Below are 17405 nucleotides of genomic sequence, written 5' to 3'. Positions count from 1 at the left end.
GGGTTTTATTTGATTGGGCCGGTCCAACAATATAAAGCCCATCTATGTTTAATAACGGTTTATAGGAAATAATCATTCGCAATAACTGTTATACCCTTTTAAGCAGATTTATTGCTTTCTGCGGATAAATTTCAAAATCCTCAAAAAAGGAAAACTGCAACTGCCGCTCTTTCTCCGTTACGTCTTCTTCTTTTTACTATCTCTCTCTGCCACTGACTGATTCATCATCATCATCATCATCATCATCATCATCATCATTATATTCTTCCTTTTTAATTGATTTGGTTTCTTAGAAGTTTATGCATCAAAACTCGAATCATTCCGGTCTATTACCATGTCTTCCGTCAAGAAGGTACATTCGATCAGAGTCTTCATGACTTCTTTTCAATCATCTTTACGGATTTTATGTTTTCGTATATGTTCTTAGGTTTCTCTGGTTCCTTATCAGGGTTCCGATCGGGTTGAAATCAGGAGATCTCTCAGAATGTTAAAAAAACAGGTCGGGGAATTGGAGAAATTGGAATCTCCGGATCAGTTGAGTAAGGACAAGCCTGTCTTCATCAAGCGCAGTATCCTTTTCATTGTTACAGATGCAAAGTCTTTTTTTTTTTTCTTTTTTTTTCTTACTTAATCTTCCACAATTCATTAGATATTCTTGTTTCTTTTGTTTTCACATGAGTGAGTCTTGTTTTAAAGATATATTCTTGAAGAAGGAATTCAAAAAAAAAATTAAAGATCATGGCATATTCTGTTCTTGCTCCTTGGATCCTGGTTCTTCTAATATCTGTCGAAGTGATTGCAGTTGTGGGTATGTTTCCAAAATCTGACTCTATATTAGTCACTATGATCACAAATACTCATCTTATTTGAAGCTTCTTGTCTGCATTGATTTTGATTGTTGATGTTTAACTTTCTTGTACTTTTCCTTTTTTCCTTGATGTATAGGATTCTACTATCAAGCTGTTCATCTAGTTGCGAATGCAGAGGCGAGTGCACCAACAAGCCGTTTCAACAAAGACGTATTAAGAAGATGAAGTTAGTTCAGGTTTGTATATTGCTTATACAAAAAAAAAAAAAATCTGCATTTTAGGGCTATTGGTTGAATAAGTTGTTTCTTGTAGACAGAGAAATGTGGAAATGGTATTGCAGCAGATGAAGATATCGAACCAGGAGATTTTATCATCGAATATGTTGGGGAAGGTGATGTTATATCATTGTTGCTTCTCTTTACTTGTATATTTCTCTGCTTACCTATTTATCTTCTTGTAAATCCAATTGATATCACTGTAGTTATGGACGAAAATATTTGTCAAGAAAGGCTTTGGAAGTTGAAGCAGGTCGAGACAAATTTTTATTTGTGTCAGATATACTGGAACATGGTGATTGATGCTACTCATAAGGGGAATAAATCAAGATATATCAATCACAGCTGCGATCCTAATGCAGAGATGCAGAAATGGTTTGTTTATTAGTATTGCTCATCATCTTCTGTTCAGTACGTACAGTTGGGAAAAAGTTATCTGTATAATGGTCTCCCTTTGTTTTCCAATAGGATAATTGATGGAGAGACAAGAATCGGCATATTTGCTACCCGTTTCATAAACAAAGGCGAGGAGTTGACCTACGATTACCAGTAAGAACATATATTTTCTTGCATCCACCAACAATACCTTATATTGTGCATATTATTGGATACTATTGTCTTTTATAAAGTACTTGATGACAAGTAATAAGTTGTGATACTAAGAAAGATAGCAGATTTGTGCAGTTTGGTGCAGATCAAGATTGCTACTGCGGTTCAGTTGATTGCAGAAAAAAACTGGGTGCAAAACCTAATAAAGCTAAGAAGACAACTGTGGAAGCAGATGTGAAACCAGTGGCATGTAAAGTGACTTTGAATAAGCCCAAGGTAAAAATTGAAACTGAAGTCTATCTGGAAGAGAAGCTTGCATATATATAGATGCTCTTGTTGAATCGTTTTGAGTTAATGTCTCATGATCATAGTTTTGTAACTATTTCGAACTTATTCATCCTGTTATGTGGCATGTATAAACATTAACTTATTATATGGTCATATACATCTGGTTAGGTGAAAAAGCGAGGTAGACGCGTTGCCGGTTAGTATTAATTATATGGCTCTATTTTCGACAAAGCATCTCGATCGATTCAGAGGTATGAGACAAAAATTTGGATGCGTCAGGAAAATCTTGGATCAACAGAAGCCAAAGAATAATATGTTCCCGTAACTGCATTGGTGTGGTGATCTGTTTAGCACGTCCCACGAAGCAGAGGTATAAGCACAATAAGCAAGGGCACAAGGCTCAGAAAGCATTCATATTGCAATATAAACGAAAGGCTCAGTAGCATGTATTTTGTTTGTTAATTAAGGTGTAGTTTTTTGACAATAATACATAGTCGACATTTTCAGGTGTTTTGGCATCATTACACAATACGATGAGTTTTCAAGAAAACACTTGGTATCCACTTGACTTATTTGTTCACCACCTTCTATCTCATTTTACGAAATCTAATAGACAAAATATATACTTGCTCCAGGTCATGTATGAGGATGGTGTCACCGAGATTGTCAACATGTCCAGAGAAGTTTGGAAGATCGTAAATGTTTGATATTGCTCCAATTAATAAGTCTGATTTCATTCCCAACATTTGAATTACACTTGAATTGTGAAGAAATAGTTTTGAACCGGGGTGTATCTGCTATTGTAACCAACCAAACTCTGTCGGTTGGCAAATAGATTTTGACTTGATTGTTGTATGTAATGTATGTATCCAACTCGAATCAGTAGTTCAACAGTAGTGCACATATGTGGAATCTTTTAGACCAAAGAAAAAGAAATGTATTTTGGACTTTACACCGGGTTTTGGTTATTTAGTGACAAAACAAAAACCACTACCCGGTCTGAGGACTATATTAACCAATTACCGGTTTGTTCTGTCTGTGATTGCCAGATGATTAAGCACGTGATCCTCCTGGGCTAGCTAGTAGTGTCCGTTGTTGCGGTTGTTGATAGCCACGGTCCGATGACCGACAGTGTGGATTGGCTTTGCCGGTGGTAGGTGATGTGGGGCCCGCTCACCTACCTAATTATTATATTTTATTTAAGAAAAAATATATACATTAGTTGGGAAAAATAAGAAAATTATGAAAACATGGTGAGAGATTTCAAACTCTTAGAACTTTATAATTTATTTTATGATTATTATCCTTTGAGAAAAAGTTCAATAATTAGAAAGGAAAATAATAGTATGTTTGAAACATTTTATTTGTATTGTAGCAACTTTGGAAAAGCAAACTGTGATAGTATAATACTAAATACTAATATTTTTTTGGTGGGGATAAATACTAATATTTTTGATAAATATTGAAGATATTTGAATAACAAATTTCAATAATAATTTAGGCATCCCGAAAAGTTTGGGTGGAGCAAAGACAAAAATCTTCTCGTTTGTTCAGGACAGATTGCAATCAAGGGCTAGTGGGTGGCCGACTAGATTGTTGTCAAAAGGTGGCAAGGAGGTTATGATCAAGTCCGTGGCTACGGCTGTTCCTACTTTCGTAATGTCATGTTTTCGATTACCAAAGACGGTCACGAGGAAATTGACTAGTGCAATTTCGAATTTTTGGTGGAGCTCGTCTAGTCAGTCACGAGGGCTTCACTGGGTGGCGTGGGATAGATTATGTAATGGTAAAGACGCAGGGGGGTTGGGTTTCCGGTGCTTAGATGATTATAACACAGCTCTGCTGGCGAAACAGTTGTGGCGTTTAATCACTGTACCGGATTCTCTTTTTGCATGTATTTTTTAAGTTCGCTACTATCGACATTCTGATCCACTGGATCCAATTAAATCTCACTCGCCCTCTTATGGGTGGTGGAGTATAGTTTCTGCTCGCTCTCTGGTTAACAAAGGACTTATTAAACGGGTAGGCTCAGGGGATTCCATTTCTGTATGGACTGACCCCTGGATCCCTGCTCAATCCCCGAGACCAGCTTTGAGCACAAGGCCGTCTTCTGACCCTCTGCTCCGCGTTTCAAATCTCATTGACATGAGCTCTAATTCCTGGGACATGGCTCAGCTTACGGCTACGTTTGTACCGGAAGATGTGGCCATAATTTCTGCCTTACCATTGCGACAGCCGGATAAACCGGATCTGCTGGGATGGTATTTTACCAAGTCTGGTAAATACTCGGTCAAGTCAGGGTACCATGTTCTTCGCTCGAATATATCGGATTCTACTAAGTCAACAATATTGGGACCAGATATTATACCCCTTCAGGCCTTGGTGTGGAAGCTCCGGTGTCCACCAAAACTTCGTCATTTTTTGTGGCAAGTTCTATCGGGTTGTGTGGCGGTTACTGCTAATCTAAGGCGACGTGGTCTGAGCTGTGACGCAGTGTGTGGTCTATGTGGTTCACAGGAGGAGACGATTAATCATACTCTCTTTGAATGCCCGCCAGCTCGCCAGGTTTGGGCTTTGTCGGCATTTCCGACTGCCCCAAGTGTTTTCCCAACGGAATCCGTTTTCACGAATATGGATTTCCTTTTTTGGCGTTTTAAGAATGTATCCACACAGGACTTATATCCCTGGATTTTGTGGTATATTTGGAAAGCGCGAAATGACAACCTGTTCAGTAATCTGGATTCAAACCCGCTAGCAATCTTGCGGTTGGCAGAGGATGAGGCGAGAGCATGGACTCTAGCCCAATCACAGGATGCGGTGTTACCTTCGGATACTACTAATGCGACTGTTATCTGTGGCAGTGATAGAGTAGGGGTCCCTCGGTCTTTGACAAGTTATATGTGTTTTGTGGATGGTTCTTGGAAATCTACAGATCGTTTTGCGGGGCGCGGATGGTTCTGCACTTCTCCATAGGGTGAGTGCCCTACTATGGGAGCTGCAAACATCTATCGTAGCCTATCCCCTCTTCATGCTGAGATTGAGGCCCTTGTTTGGGCTATGCGTTGCATGATTGGAGCGGATAATCAATCTGTGGTCTTTTTCTCCGACTGCTCTGACTTAGTGAAGATGGTGTCTTCGCCTTCCGAGTGGCCAGCATTTACGCCTTATTTGGAGGACATTCAGGCTGACAAAGAGGAGTTCGTGTCTTTCTCCTTAGTCTACGTTCCTCGTTCACAGAATGGTAGAGCAGATAATCTTGCGCTCCGGGTTCGCACAGTTTTACATTTAGCTACCTATGTAAACAATGTCCCTTCGGATTGGCTCGTTTGAGCTAATCATCTCTTTATTGTCAAAAAAAAAAAAAAAAAAATTCAATAATAATTGTATTTATTAAAAATTTACCGGATACCGGCACGGCACTTACCACCAAAGTTGTTGGATCTCTTCCTTTGGTAGAATGAGAGAGAGAGGTTAGTTAGTATAAAAGAGTGAGTAGACGAATCACACTTTAGCCTCTCCACCACTTCCTTCCCACCCTTACCTAATCTAATTTCCGAATCTGGGATTTGGGATCTCCTCCTCGTCGAGCTCAGAAGATGAAGGTGGTTGATAAGATCAAATCTGTGACGGATCAAGGCCAAACAGCCTTCTCCTTCGAGTTTTTCCCACCGAAGACGGAGGATGGTGTCGAGAATCTCTTCGAACGTATGGATCGTTTGGTCTCTTACGGACCTACCTTCTGCGATATCACTTGGGGTGCCGGAGGATCCACCGCCGATCTCACTCTCGAGATCGCTTCGAGGATGCAGAATGTGATTTGCGTCGAGACTATGATGCATCTCACTTGTACCAACATGCCTGTCGAGAAGATTGACCACGCTCTTGAGACGATTAGATCTAATGGGATTCAGAATGTGCTTGCTCTTAGAGGAGATCCTCCTCATGGACAAGATAAATTCGTTCAGGTTGAAGGAGGTTTTGCTTGTGCTTTGGATCTGGTCAATCATATTCGAACCAAGTATGGTGATTACTTTGGAATCACTGTTGCTGGTTATCCTGGTATTGAATTTGCCCCATCCTTTTTGTTGGTTTTGTTATTGTATTTTGTGTTTGTATTTTTGATCTCTGATTGAGGATTTGTGTGTTTTTGTTTAAATCAGAGGCTCATCCGGATGTTATTGAAGCTAATGGACTTGCTACTCCTGAATCTTACCAGAGTGATCTTGCTTACCTGAAGAAAAAGGTTCGGATTTATTGTTCTTGCCTTTGCATTTGGGTGTGTGTGTGTTGAGTTTGGTTACTCGTCTTTGATCTGATCTGATGGGTTGTGGCTCGTATCTGAACAGGTTGATGCTGGAGCAGATTTGATTGTTACCCAGCTTTTCTATGATACTGATATCTTCCTCAAATTTGTTAATGACTGTCGGGAAATCGGGATCAACTGTCCCATTGTTCCTGGAATTATGCCCATTTCCAACTACAAGGGGTTCTTGCGAATGGCTGGTTTCTGCAAGACCAAGGTATGTTGTGATCTCTTACATCATTCATGATAGGGCTTTCTCTGTAGAAAAATGTTGTCTTTGTGCTTTAAGGCTTACGTTTTTGAGTTTTCTTGCATCTATCTGGTTGCTTATTCAGCATATATGATTTAGCTGACTTATATAGACCCTTGCTGATGATGCCTAATAACTAATGTTTTCAGATATTATGAATTCTGTGACTTATATTCTATTCACCCTATTATTGCTATAGATACCTGCTGAGCTCACTGCTGCCTTAGAGCCTATTAAGGATAATGACGAAGCTGTTAAAGCTTATGGTATTCACTTTGCCACAGAAATGTGCAAAAAGATTTTGGCCCATGGAATCACTACCCTTCATCTGTACACATTGAACGTTGACAAATCAGCTATTGGGATATTAATGGTTGTTCCTCAATTCCTTCAATCTCTTTTTCGTTGTAGTAATAATTTCTTACACACAAACCTAACAATGGTGCTCAAATTGCAGAACCTTGGTCTGATTGATGAGTCAAAAATTTCTCGTTCTCTACCTTGGAGACGCCCTGCAAATATTTTCCGTCTTAGTGAAGATGTTCGCCCTATTTTCTGGTAACCTGCATTTTGTTTTTCTTGCTCTGAATTTTGTCTCGGATTATTAAACTTCTCGTCGGGGAGAGAATAATACCATTTCTAATATTTGCAGGGCAAACCGTCCAAAGAGCTACATATCTAGAACAAAGGGCTGGAATGACTTCCCACATGGACGATGGGGTGATTCACGCAGTGCTTCATACAGTACACTTTCTGATTATCAGGTACCACATATTCATTAGTTCTCTGACATTCTACTTTAGATTTTGCTAACTTGGATTCTAAAGGGCTTATTTTAGTTGTTCTTCTTGATTTTACGTGATTATTGTATTTGCTTATTGGTATTTTATCCTACCATTATCACTTGTAAGTAGATGCTTGGTTTGCTTGCCATCTTCTTCTGCATTTTTCATTGCCAATGAGTAGTGCTGATCTTAATGCATGTATTGATATAGTTCATGCGCCCAAAAGCACGTGACAAGAAGCTTCAGCAAGAATGGGTTGCCCCATTGAAAAGCATTGACGATGTTCAAGAGGTAGCCTTCCTTTACTAACAGTCGTAGAAATTGTTACATTCCCTTTTTCCTCATTCTCACTTATTAAATTTTCTTGTAAAAACTGTCACAAATCAGAAATTCAAAGAGCTATGCCTTGGAAACTTAAAAAGCAGTCCATGGTCTGAATTAGATGGACTCCAGCCAGAGACAAAGATCATAAACGAGCAACTCGGAAAAGTCAACTCCAACGGTTTCTTGACCATCAACAGCCAACCATCAGTTAATGCAGCCAAATCCGATTCCCCAGCTATTGGTAAGGAAACTAATATCTGCGATCACATATCATAAATATTATGTCTCAAAACCTATTGTATTTGACTCAGGATTCATCTATCCTTTCTTGAAAACCTATTAAACCCCTCTAGAGTTTCTCTTCTATGCTTATAACAAAAGTGTGTAATTGCAATTGAAACTTGGCAGGATGGGGTGGTCCTGGTGGTTACGTCTACCAGAAAGCTTATCTAGAGTTCTTCTGTTCGAAGGATAAGTTAGACACAATTGTGGAGAAATCCAAAGCTTTTCCTTCTATCACCTACATGGCCGTGAACAAAGCAGAGAACTGGGTATCAAACACTGGTGAGTCTGATGTGAATGCAGTTACTTGGGGAGTGTTCCCAGCTAAGGAGGTTATTCAACCGACAATCGTGGATCCAGCCAGTTTCAAAGTCTGGAAAGACGAAGCGTTTGAGATTTGGTCAAGAAGCTGGGCTAACTTGTACCCAGAAGACGATCCTTCTAGAAAGTTGCTCGAGGAGGTAAAGAATCTTCCTTCTGTTTCCTTCTCTTCTTTTCTTAAACCTGATTGGTTTTAGCTGTACTGATAAGAAGGATCTAATCAATGTGCAGGTGAAGAACAACTACTATTTGGTAAGCTTAGTGGACAACGATTACATTAATGGTGATATCTTCTCTGTCTTTGCTTGATCTCCGAGAAAGCCGACCGCAAAGAGGAAAAGTTCTATTTCGGGATTTGTTTTGTACCTTTTAAAGTTATTTGTGTTTCGTAATAACCTTATTTTGATAATTCAACAAAAAAAACATCAGTTTGATTTGCAATGAAAAAAATTGCCTTGGCGGCTTGTTCTTTCTCTCTGTGTCAACTCAAAACAACAACTTAATATACAGCTTACAAATAAAATCAAGAAATGTTGGCATTTCTTAAAGATTTTGAAGTAACAAGACCAGAAGATGTTCGCATCAAATGCTCGTCCTTAAGCATCGAAACACCAGACGCATCAGTCTTCAAAAGCGGTTGCACCGATTCCCACATCTTCTTCTTTTGAACCTGCAGCCACCAAAAAGGAACACAGAATTTGAAAAATCCCATGACTAACAACAGACCTTGATACTGAAATGATTAGTGGTTTGCAGGCTAGGGAGACCTTGTTAGGAGGTGCAGGTTCAGGAAGCTGCTCAAGATCGTCTTCGTTACCAAACCACACTCTATCTCCAGGAACAGAGCCTTCAGGTGGAACAAGAAGCTCAACATTCTCATGAGCAGAGTCAGATGCAGCTAAAAGCATACCACATGACTTGACCCCTCTCATATTCCTCGGCTTCAGATTAGCCAGCACCACTACTGATGTACCCTACAGATTCAGCTCATTGGGAAAGTTCCTCACACAAATCAAGATCATAATTCTCACACAAATTAGGACAATGAAAGCTGACCTGAAGGAGATCGAGAGGGACGTATTTGACGAGACCACTACAGATGATTCTGGGCTCAGCTTCACCAACGTCTACTTCTTCAACATACAGCGAATCAGCTTCCTCGTGTTGCCAAGCTTTCACAATTCGTCCTACTTTGATATCTAGCAGATTCGCCGTCTCCTTCACACTCTCCTCCTCCTTTAAAGATTCGCTCTTCTTCTCCGATTCATCCGCTGAAACCGTCGTGCCGGCGTCGGGAGCTGCCGTACAGAAAGTAGCAAGTCGAGACCAAGAGCTTTGACTACGCTGGTGATAAACGGCGGAGACTCGAAGAGATGACGAGATTGCCGCTACTGTCTTCGATGAAGAGGAGAAGAAACGGGGGAATTCGCGGCGGAGAGGAAGCGATGAGATTTGGACGGCAAGAACTCCAGCCTTCATTTTCAGACCACCGGAAAATGCAGCTATCGTCGCCGCCATGGATTTAGTTAGCTAAAGATCTATCTCTTCTCTTGTCTCTCTCTCTTCTTCACCATATCTGTATCTTTATTTTATACATGTAAACAATTTTGTTTGTTTCTCACTCTACGATTTGACTTGAGAAATTTCCAAAGCGTGAAGCTTTAAGAATCAATTACTCATCTTTATTAGTAAGATTGATGAGCAAATTCATGTGAAGTGCAAATACATGGTTTTTTAACAATCCACTGAAACTTTATAAAAAGGATTCAAAGCTGTATGTGTTAACGACGACAAAAGAAACAAGCAGTGTACAATCTCCACAACAGTTTGATATAATAGAGCAAAAACAGAGGGTCTGAATCAGTAGTCGTCTCCCTTGGAAAGAACTTCTTTGCAAGTAGGTCGCAGTAATATGGTGTGCTCATACTGTGAAACGTAACTTCCCTTCACATCACACAGAGGTGGATACGGCTGAAAATCAAACAATGAACAAGATTTATGTTTTTTCCAACTCAGGATAGATCTGGTGGGGCAAAATGAATCATCATCTAGACACTGGTGTGAGAAATTTTACCTGAACAATGCCAGAGTCACAAAGATTCTTTAGAGCCATTAAGTATTTGGTTTCACCAATGCGGTCCAGATAGCGTCTGCAGAAGGCAAGTGTCGAGAAATTCTTGTTAATGGTGGCAAGGAGTTGTTTTGCTCTAGGCAACCTCAAGGGGACGTGGCCAACGTCGAAGTTCTTCATGTAATGGCTACATTCTAAGTCTTCTCTCACGTATCCTTTCCCTGCAATACAACAGCAACAGAGGATACAACATTGGTGAATCCCAAAGATGCAGTGGCCTTTTCTCTAATGGTTGAATTTGAATGTGTCTATATTTCTTTTACCGGTTGATCCAAATGTTTCAATGGCATAAAACTCCCCCTCTTCCATCTTTGTCTGCTCGCCTCCTTTGACGATAGGAACGGATTTCCCAGCATGTATCTGATAGGGTCCAATGCTATGCCCATTCAAGTTTCGGGTACTTTTAACTGCCAAAAGCATGTACCATATTAAGGTTTACAATTATCAAAATGTGACACTGATGTAAGGGCAGATAATTAGATGTGCCATCGGATAACAATACCTTGGAAGACCTTTCCATTGATTTCAACCTCATAAGACTCCATGACCTCCTGAATTGCAGCACCGATGTCACAGAGACGGACATCAATTCCAGCTTCCTGAACCAGCCAAAAAAACACACAAAGGAGATTAAGAGCAATAACGAAATGGTTCCTTACAAATCAAAAGCCTAAACGAAGTCAATTTTGCACTGAAGAGCTTAGAATTTTTTAATTCATATGGATTCCACTGTAGAAAAAAAGATGAAAAGGATAAAGAAAACATAATGAACCAAGCTGAATAGGAAAATATTGCTTCATCCTACTGGTATATGTTCATTCATGAAGCAATGTAAATTAGCAAAAATAAGAATCAGTACCTTAATACCAGTATACGTAGCTTCGCGAGAGGCTGCTAAGAGAGGATCAAACATAGGGTTGAACGCAACTGTAAACGCACAGTCAATAATACGCCCTGCAAGAGAAGAGATTTTAATTTTTATCTGACATTTTTAACGAAGAAGAAAAACAATAACAAAAAGGAAGATTTACCGTCATACCATTAATATGTGTACCAAAATCCAATTTCATAACATCATCGTACTGAAGTACAGTCTTATCCCCAGAGTTTGGTGTCCAATGAGCAGCAACCCTGAATGTTAAAAAGTCATTAAAGAAACATGACTAAAGAAGAATAGAAATTTGTCGATAGAAAGAAAAAGTTGAAGGAAGGCACATGTCATAACCAACCAATTCAAAGAGCATCCGGTAGGGAATGCAATACCAGCTTGAAGACCATTCTCTGAAATCAACTTACGAACAGTATTCTCTAGGGTCTCACATATATCAGTCATCAACATTCCAGGCTTCGCTATGCTTCTGACATATTTACGAACCTGAAAAAGATGGCCAAAACGATCTTTCAAGCAGCTGCAAAAAAAAAAAAGAGGCCAGAAAAAAAAAAAACTCTATCTGTGGTCATTCAGTGAAAAAAACTCTAAACCTGGCGATGAACTTCTGCAGCTTGGCGAACAGAGTTATATATTGGCTTTTCCAAACGCTCCATCTCTCTTTTCTCTTCAGATGTTGTTCTCCACAGGTTACTAAACACAGAGATGAAGCAGCAATATATTAAAACAAACAGTGTGATGAAGGTAACAACGAAGAGTCTTGACATGAAAAAGACTGAAAATCCAATAAACTCAAGAGTAGGGAAGACAAAAGTGGTATGGACTGTTGGACAAAGTCAAGTATAACATATCAAAAGATTTTCCCAAAAGCTGTCCACGATGGTAAATAGAAAGGCATGAAACTTACTCATCCTTATACTGTTGGATTTCACCTTCAGGAAACTCCCCAGATGGGAAGAGCTGAACGACAGGGATTGAAGGTGGATCAGTCTGTTGAGGGAGTTCCTTCTTCCTCCTACAACATAATCAAAACCATCAATAAAGCAAACACCAAAAATTACAAAAAACAAAAAAATAGACAAAAACAAAAACAAATCTCTTACTTGCTTTTATTTTTCTTCTTCTTCTTCTTTGTTGAAGCCTCAGCTTAAAAATAACAAAATTAACAAAAAGTGTTATATTAAACAACCATCAGAACAAAGGATCGAATCTAAAAAACTTCCAAACATTTCAAGACCCAAACTCAGATGGACTAATCCTAGAAAGCTAGTTCCTTTGACAAACATATACCGAACATTCATAATATAACACTCAAAACCATGTGATCAATCAGTAGACCCAAAAAAAAAAAAAAAAAAAAACCCAAATTTTTTTTACCTTTGCTTCCTTCTTCTTCTTCTTCATCGTTCTCCTCTTTACCATCTTCTGCAATCTCAAGCTTCTTCGAAAGTTCAGATTCCAATTTCTCCTCTTTTCCATTAATGGATTCAGCGCCGCCATTCTCCACCACTGGAGCTACAACAACATCAGGGCTTTCACTCGCCATATCTTCAAATCGATTCTCACCTCAAAATAACAAAGCACTATACCCCAAGCACAAAAAAATTCGTACAAAAAACTCAATGAGAATCGCACACGAAGAAGAAGAAGAAGAAGTAAACCAGTCTTTCTCTTTCGTTACCCCCTTTACTCTCTCTCTCTCTCTCTCTCTCAGCTCCGATACTTTTGTACGGCAAACCCTTGAGATTTTTGAGAATTTGCAAAATGAGACTGTTAGACTATATTATTTATGTAAATCCCCCTCATCATAATTCGCTTCTTAATGGGCCTTATCAAATTTTCTTTATGGGTTGGGCTTGGTTTCTTATTCACTTAATCTCTAAATAATTGGCGATGCCGGATTTGATTGCTATATTTATCGTTATGTTAACTTTTCCTTTTTTGCTATTGATTTTTTTTGGTAACATATGTTAAGTTTCCTACTCGTATTATAACTTTGATTGTCAAGTTGTGGAGGGCTAAGGAAATTAAGACTTGTATACATATATACACTACTCTTATGCGATCACTGTACGAAGTAAGTTAACCTTTTTAGTTATGTTCACTTTGATTGCCAAGTTGTGGAGATAAGGAAATTAGGACTTGTATATACAGTACTCTTCTCTCTTATGCAAAAGTCAATATACAAAAGTAACAGGACCTTGTTATATAAGAAGAGAGACAAGAAAAAGTTAGAAAGAGCGAGTTAAAAATGGGGTTGGGTCTTCCGATGATAATCGCATCTTCCGTAGGTTTGGTCTTTGTGATTGTCGTTGTTATCATGATTTGTCGTTGTATTAGATCTGCCCGCAACAAAACACGAGAGAACTCCACTTTTTATGATGTCTCAGCGATATAGTTGTTTCGCCATTTAACAATTATGTTTTTTTTTTTTCTTGTTTAGATTTAATAATAATATTGTAACCTTCTAAAAGGTTTTTTATCAATAATTTTGTCATTGTGTTCTCAAATCTTTAGATTTGTTTGTTACTCCTCTCAGCTATCGATTGACGATCATGTCCAAAAAAAGAATTGTATATTACTTTTTATTGAAGGCAGAATCATCAAATACGGAGGCATGAATATAATTCTTTAGAAAATGAATACATTTGAGGAGTAGCTTCTTACGTAAAACCCGATGACCTTGGCGGATAGTAGCACACCTGACTTTTAAACTGGCGGATAGTAGCACCTGACATTTAAACTCGACCATTCAGGAACTGACACATTCATGAAGTTGATCCACTATACGGCCTTTCCACTATTCTCAATTTTAATCTTCTCTCTTGTCACCCAAATCTCTATATGCCTTGTCTTATGGTTTTGCTCTAGAAACGAAAATCTATCTCCCCTAAAAACTGCAAGGGATCTAGCATTGTCTGGATCGCATTTTTTATTAGGCAAAAGACAATAGGGTTCAAATCTCTACGTAGAAACATGAAGATGATGATGACATCATGACAAATGATAGTAGAGAGTGTAACTCGTAATGCCCCCCCCCCCTCCATAGATAATCTAAAAACATTAGGGTTCTCTTACATGAAATTTTAAATTTTGCTCTCAGTGGAGTTGTTAACCAAGCAAGCAAGCCTTAACCGGATCCTAAATGGACTAATTTACAGTAGGCCCATTTAAATAGATTTGGCCCAAACTTGTGGCCTTAGCTTGATTTTCTAATATATTAATGGACAATTACAGTAATTAATCTGCCTTTACAGAGACAAGAGACCGTATAATAACGTATCTTCTTTCTTCTTCTTCTTCTTCTTAAAGTTTTCACATATTTTAGGCCCAAACTTATGGCCTTAGCTTGATTTTCTCATATATTAATGGACACTTACAGTAATTTAATCAGCCGTTACAGAGACAAGAGACCAAAGCCAACAGCTCATTGTTATGAAATAAACCGTAACGTATCTTCTTTATTCTTCTTCTTATATTAACGGCCCATTTCACATAATTTCGAAATTCGAAGCTGGACACAATCTCAAGTTATGTTTGTTATGTTAGATGGTTCGTGGAAAGTAACAGATCTTTTTGCAGGAAGATGATGGTTTTGCATGTTGCTTTGGGACGATGCCCCCACCATGAGTGCTGCCAACTTTCGCTGCAGTCTCTCTCCTCTTCATGCCGAGGTTGAAGCCTTTATCTGGCCTATGCGATGCATGATTGGAGCGGATAATCAATCTGTCGTTTTCTTCATCGACTGTTCTAACTTAGTGAAGATGGTGTCTTCGTCTTTTAAGTGGCCAGCTTTTACACCCTATTTGGAGGACATCCAGGCGGATAGAGAGAAGTTTGTCTCCTTCTCCCTAATCTATGTCTCTCGCTCTCAGAATGGTAAAGCGGATAATCTAACGCGACGTGTTCGCACTGTTTTGCACCTAGTTAGCTATGTAAACAATATTTCTTTGTATTGGCTTATTTGAGCCAATCTTGTACTCTGTAAAAAAAAAAAAAAAAAAAAGCTGGACACAACCTCGTGCCACTGGAATATTTTGCGATTTTTAGAAAAACATAAAAAAAAAAAAAGTTATGGAGGCGAAAACCAGCGGATCTAAGCAAAATCAGCCACTAACACCGGCAATATCAACGCGGCGGCCGAGAGTTAGAGAAGTTAGTTCCAGATTCATGTCTCCGGTTACTTCTTCTTCCTCCGCCGGCGATCTCCACTTTTTTACCACTTCGAGTTCTCCTAAACACCACCAGTTACACCAACGCTCTGTTTCTGCTCAAAGGCATAGACGTCAGTTAAAATTGTCGGACGGAGACGAGAACCGCTCATCAGAGACGGCGGCGCGTAGCTTAGACTCGCCTTTTACACTCTCTCTTACCGGAAAAGCATCGAAACAAAGCCAACTGAAACCGCTCAAGGAGAATTCTCACCGCCTCGAAACGCCTACGCTGCCGATCCTTCCTCCGCCGTCTAGGTCACGCCTTAGCCAACACAGATTTCTAACCGCTTCCGCTGCGACGATGCTTCTCCAATCAAGCGGCATATCTAATGAGAGAGATGGAGTCATCAACGGTCAGGATAAATCTAAATTCAACGGCTCTGATCAGTTTCCAACGCTTTCTTGTAGAACAATTCATCCTAGAGTCTTCAACAGTTGTGTAACTTCTTCTCTTAACCGAACTGTGAGCTCACCGTTGTCGAGCTGTACCGGTCGTGAGAGCAGTTCGTTTTCGCGGATAGGGTTGCCAGCATTGCCTCCCGCGGCACCAAATTCAAAGGCTCCAGGGGATTCGAAAAATCAGAGGAAGGCTTCAGAGCAGTTGGAAGATGTGCATTCTCTGAAACTACTCCACAATCGTTACCTCCAATGGAGATTTGCCAACGCCAATGCTCAAATGAAGACTCATGCTCAAAAAGCTCAAACTGAGGTCAGTTACTGTAAGTAAAAGCTAATATCTTCTTTGAGCATGTTTGAGACTTTTTAATGGTGTTTTTGTTTTACCTTGAAGAGCATGCCCTATTCCTTTGGTTCGAAGATATCAGAATTACATGATTCTGTGCAAAGGAAACGAATAGAGCTACAACGTTTATTGAGAATTAAAGCTCTTGTTGCGATTAGAGAATCTCAAGTAAGCTTATTAGAGATAGATATACCTTTAGCTAGCTTTCACAATATTTGACTTCGACATGAGACTAATGAGAATATGTTTCTTTTTCCATATGGAAACTCTAAAATAGACTCCATGTTTGGAGCAATGGGCTGCTATTGAGCAAGAGTATTCGACTTCGTTGTCGCAAACAATCCAAGCTTTTTCCAATGCTTCATTACGGCTTCCACTTGATGGAGATATCATGGTATTATTATTATTATACACATCTTTTGTTCAGTAATGTCAACAACTAGGAAGTATATCATCTGCATGCATATACATACAACTAAGTGTTTGCTTGCCAAAAACCAGGTTGATCCTAAACAGTTAGGTGATTCACTTGTGGCTGCTTCCAAGACTATTGACGGCATTACACAAAATGTTGGAAGCTATATGCCAATGGTTAGTAGGAAATTAGTATCAGTCTGAGCGTGTCTCAAGATTGTTTATTTTATAAAACGTAGCATTAAGAATCAATTTTTGTAACTCCCTTGTTGATATATTTTGCAGGCAAAGGAGAGAGAGTTTGGTGTCAGAATTAACAAGGGTGACTAGTAGAGAAAAATCATTGGCACAAGATTGCGGAGTGGCCCAAAATTGCGCGAATCTCTTCTGCGGTTTTACCAGAGATCATGTCAGCAACAGCTTGGCAAGAAATATCAAGGAGGTCTTTAATGTTTAGGTAATTAGCAGCCAAAATAACATCAAAGAGAGTGGGTTGTTCCATCGTCTTCAAGAACTCAGCGTCCCACTTCTTGAGTTCCTCCTTGCCCTCGCCGGTTGAAGCATCAGCACCAGCGTGCTTCTTGCAATACTCGATCACCATCGCGAGGATGGTTCCTTTGACGTTTGCGAGAGGGATCTCAGTAGCGACGCAATCGTCTTCAATCATATGTGCTATCGTCTGCGACTGGCTTCCGACTGCTTCCTCGATCTCAAACAACTCACCATCGGAACTCTTCAACATAATCTTCTTCGACATCGTTCCTTCGTTTTCCTTTTTTCTTTTTTCTTGTGGTGGCGAATGAAAGGTTTTTTTTTTTGTGATGTATGA

General features: G+C 39.4%; 5 protein-coding genes and 2 pseudogenes across 6 annotated transcripts; 4 read left to right on the top strand and 3 right to left on the bottom strand.

The window, feature by feature from the left end:
• Positions 1–147: 147 nt before the first annotated feature.
• LOC147925032 (putative histone-lysine N-methyltransferase ASHH4) lies at positions 148–2840 on the top strand. The gene is made up of 12 exons (XM_087490974.1): positions 148–352; positions 449–569; positions 697–808; positions 946–1045; positions 1122–1200; positions 1291–1459; positions 1553–1633; positions 1759–1909; positions 2090–2117; positions 2201–2291; positions 2429–2477; positions 2557–2840. The coding sequence occupies exons 1-12, from the start codon at positions 335–337 to the stop codon at positions 2626–2628; spliced, it is 1071 nt and encodes a 356-aa protein (XP_087347100.1). The 5' UTR covers positions 148–334; the 3' UTR covers positions 2629–2840.
• Positions 2841–4909: 2069 nt separating this feature from the next.
• LOC147925031 (uncharacterized) lies at positions 4910–5251 on the top strand. The gene has a single exon (XM_087490770.1). It carries the CDS (start codon positions 4910–4912, stop codon positions 5249–5251), a length of 342 nt encoding a protein of 113 aa, XP_087346896.1.
• Positions 5252–5334: 83 nt separating this feature from the next.
• On the top strand, positions 5335–8657 carry LOC104749341 (methylenetetrahydrofolate reductase (NADH) 1). The gene is made up of 10 exons (XM_010470943.3): positions 5335–5980; positions 6082–6164; positions 6268–6441; positions 6674–6847; positions 6932–7032; positions 7127–7238; positions 7470–7550; positions 7647–7824; positions 7992–8326; positions 8418–8657. Exons 1-10 carry the CDS (start codon positions 5518–5520, stop codon positions 8493–8495), a joined length of 1779 nt encoding a protein of 592 aa, XP_010469245.2. The 5' UTR covers positions 5335–5517; the 3' UTR covers positions 8496–8657.
• Positions 8571–9912, bottom strand: LOC104749342 (uncharacterized). Of its 2 annotated transcripts, XM_010470944.3 has the most exons (3): positions 9243–9912; positions 8954–9160; positions 8571–8856 (listed from the first exon to the last, which is right to left on the bottom strand). In XM_010470944.3, exons 1-3 carry the CDS (start codon positions 9702–9704, stop codon positions 8710–8712), a joined length of 816 nt encoding a protein of 271 aa, XP_010469246.1. In that variant the 5' UTR covers positions 9705–9912; the 3' UTR covers positions 8571–8709. The 2 variants fall into 2 exon arrangements, with proteins under 2 accessions (XP_010469246.1, XP_087347099.1); XM_087490973.1 differs by lacking the exon at positions 8571–8856 and having other exon boundaries at positions 8952–9150; positions 9243–9852.
• LOC104749343 (methionine aminopeptidase 2B) lies at positions 9847–12981 on the bottom strand. The gene is made up of 11 exons (XM_010470945.3): positions 12584–12981; positions 12310–12352; positions 12114–12221; positions 11800–11899; positions 11547–11692; positions 11357–11448; positions 11177–11271; positions 10820–10916; positions 10581–10724; positions 10261–10478; positions 9847–10157 (listed from the first exon to the last, which is right to left on the bottom strand). Exons 1-11 carry the CDS (start codon positions 12750–12752, stop codon positions 10047–10049), a joined length of 1323 nt encoding a protein of 440 aa, XP_010469247.1. The 5' UTR covers positions 12753–12981; the 3' UTR covers positions 9847–10046.
• Positions 12982–15280: 2299 nt separating this feature from the next.
• LOC104749340 (QWRF motif-containing protein 6 pseudogene) lies at positions 15281–16302 on the top strand (annotated as a pseudogene).
• A 588-nt stretch (positions 16303–16890) lies between these two features.
• LOC109129597 (SKP1-like protein 13 pseudogene) lies at positions 16891–17333 on the bottom strand (annotated as a pseudogene).
• Between the last annotated feature and the right edge of the window lie 72 nt (positions 17334–17405).

The sequence above is a fragment of the Camelina sativa genome, chromosome 16, assembly GCF_030686135.1.
Source record: "Camelina sativa cultivar CO46 ecotype springtype chromosome 16, ASM3068613v1".
Lineage (NCBI taxonomy): Eukaryota > Viridiplantae > Streptophyta > Magnoliopsida > Brassicales > Brassicaceae > Camelina > Camelina sativa.
This window is presented reverse-complemented; position numbering and strand designations above follow the sequence as displayed.

What these genes read in the sequence shown, in the direction of transcription:
- LOC147925032 (XM_087490974.1), top strand. An exon ending in TGACTTTGAATAAGCCCAAG is followed by an intron (nt 1,910 to 2,089) that starts GTAAAAATTGAA and finishes ACATCTGGTTAG; the next exon opens with GTGAAAAAGCGAGGTAGACG. An exon ending in AGTTTTCAAGAAAACACTTG is followed by an intron (nt 2,478 to 2,556) that starts GTATCCACTTGA and finishes TACTTGCTCCAG; the next exon opens with GTCATGTATGAGGATGGTGT.
- LOC104749343 (XM_010470945.3), bottom strand. Translation starts at nt 12,752, where the DNA reads ATGGCGAGTGAAAGCCCTGATGTTGTTGTAGCTCCAGTGGTGGAGAAT. An exon ending in TTTTGGTACACATATTAATG is followed by an intron (nt 11,272 to 11,356) that starts GTATGACGGTAA and finishes CTTCTCTTGCAG; the next exon opens with GGCGTATTATTGACTGTGCG. An exon ending in CAATGGAAAGGTCTTCCAAG is followed by an intron (nt 10,725 to 10,819) that starts GTATTGTTATCC and finishes TGCTTTTGGCAG; the next exon opens with TTAAAAGTACCCGAAACTTG.
- LOC104749341 (XM_010470943.3), top strand. Translation starts at nt 5,518, where the DNA reads ATGAAGGTGGTTGATAAGATCAAATCTGTGACGGATCAAGGCCAAACA. An exon ending in CACTGTTGCTGGTTATCCTG is followed by an intron (nt 5,981 to 6,081) that starts GTATTGAATTTG and finishes TGTTTAAATCAG; the next exon opens with AGGCTCATCCGGATGTTATT. An exon ending in CTAGAAAGTTGCTCGAGGAG is followed by an intron (nt 8,327 to 8,417) that starts GTAAAGAATCTT and finishes ATCAATGTGCAG; the next exon opens with GTGAAGAACAACTACTATTT.
- LOC104749342 (XM_010470944.3), bottom strand. Translation starts at nt 9,704, where the DNA reads ATGGCGGCGACGATAGCTGCATTTTCCGGTGGTCTGAAAATGAAGGCT. An exon ending in TCCCTCTCGATCTCCTTCAG is followed by an intron (nt 9,161 to 9,242) that starts GTCAGCTTTCAT and finishes CTGAATCTGTAG; the next exon opens with GGTACATCAGTAGTGGTGCT. An exon ending in AACCTGCACCTCCTAACAAG is followed by an intron (nt 8,857 to 8,953) that starts GTCTCCCTAGCC and finishes TGGTGGCTGCAG; the next exon opens with GTTCAAAAGAAGAAGATGTG.
- LOC147925031 (XM_087490770.1), top strand. Translation starts at nt 4,910, where the DNA reads ATGGGAGCTGCAAACATCTATCGTAGCCTATCCCCTCTTCATGCTGAG.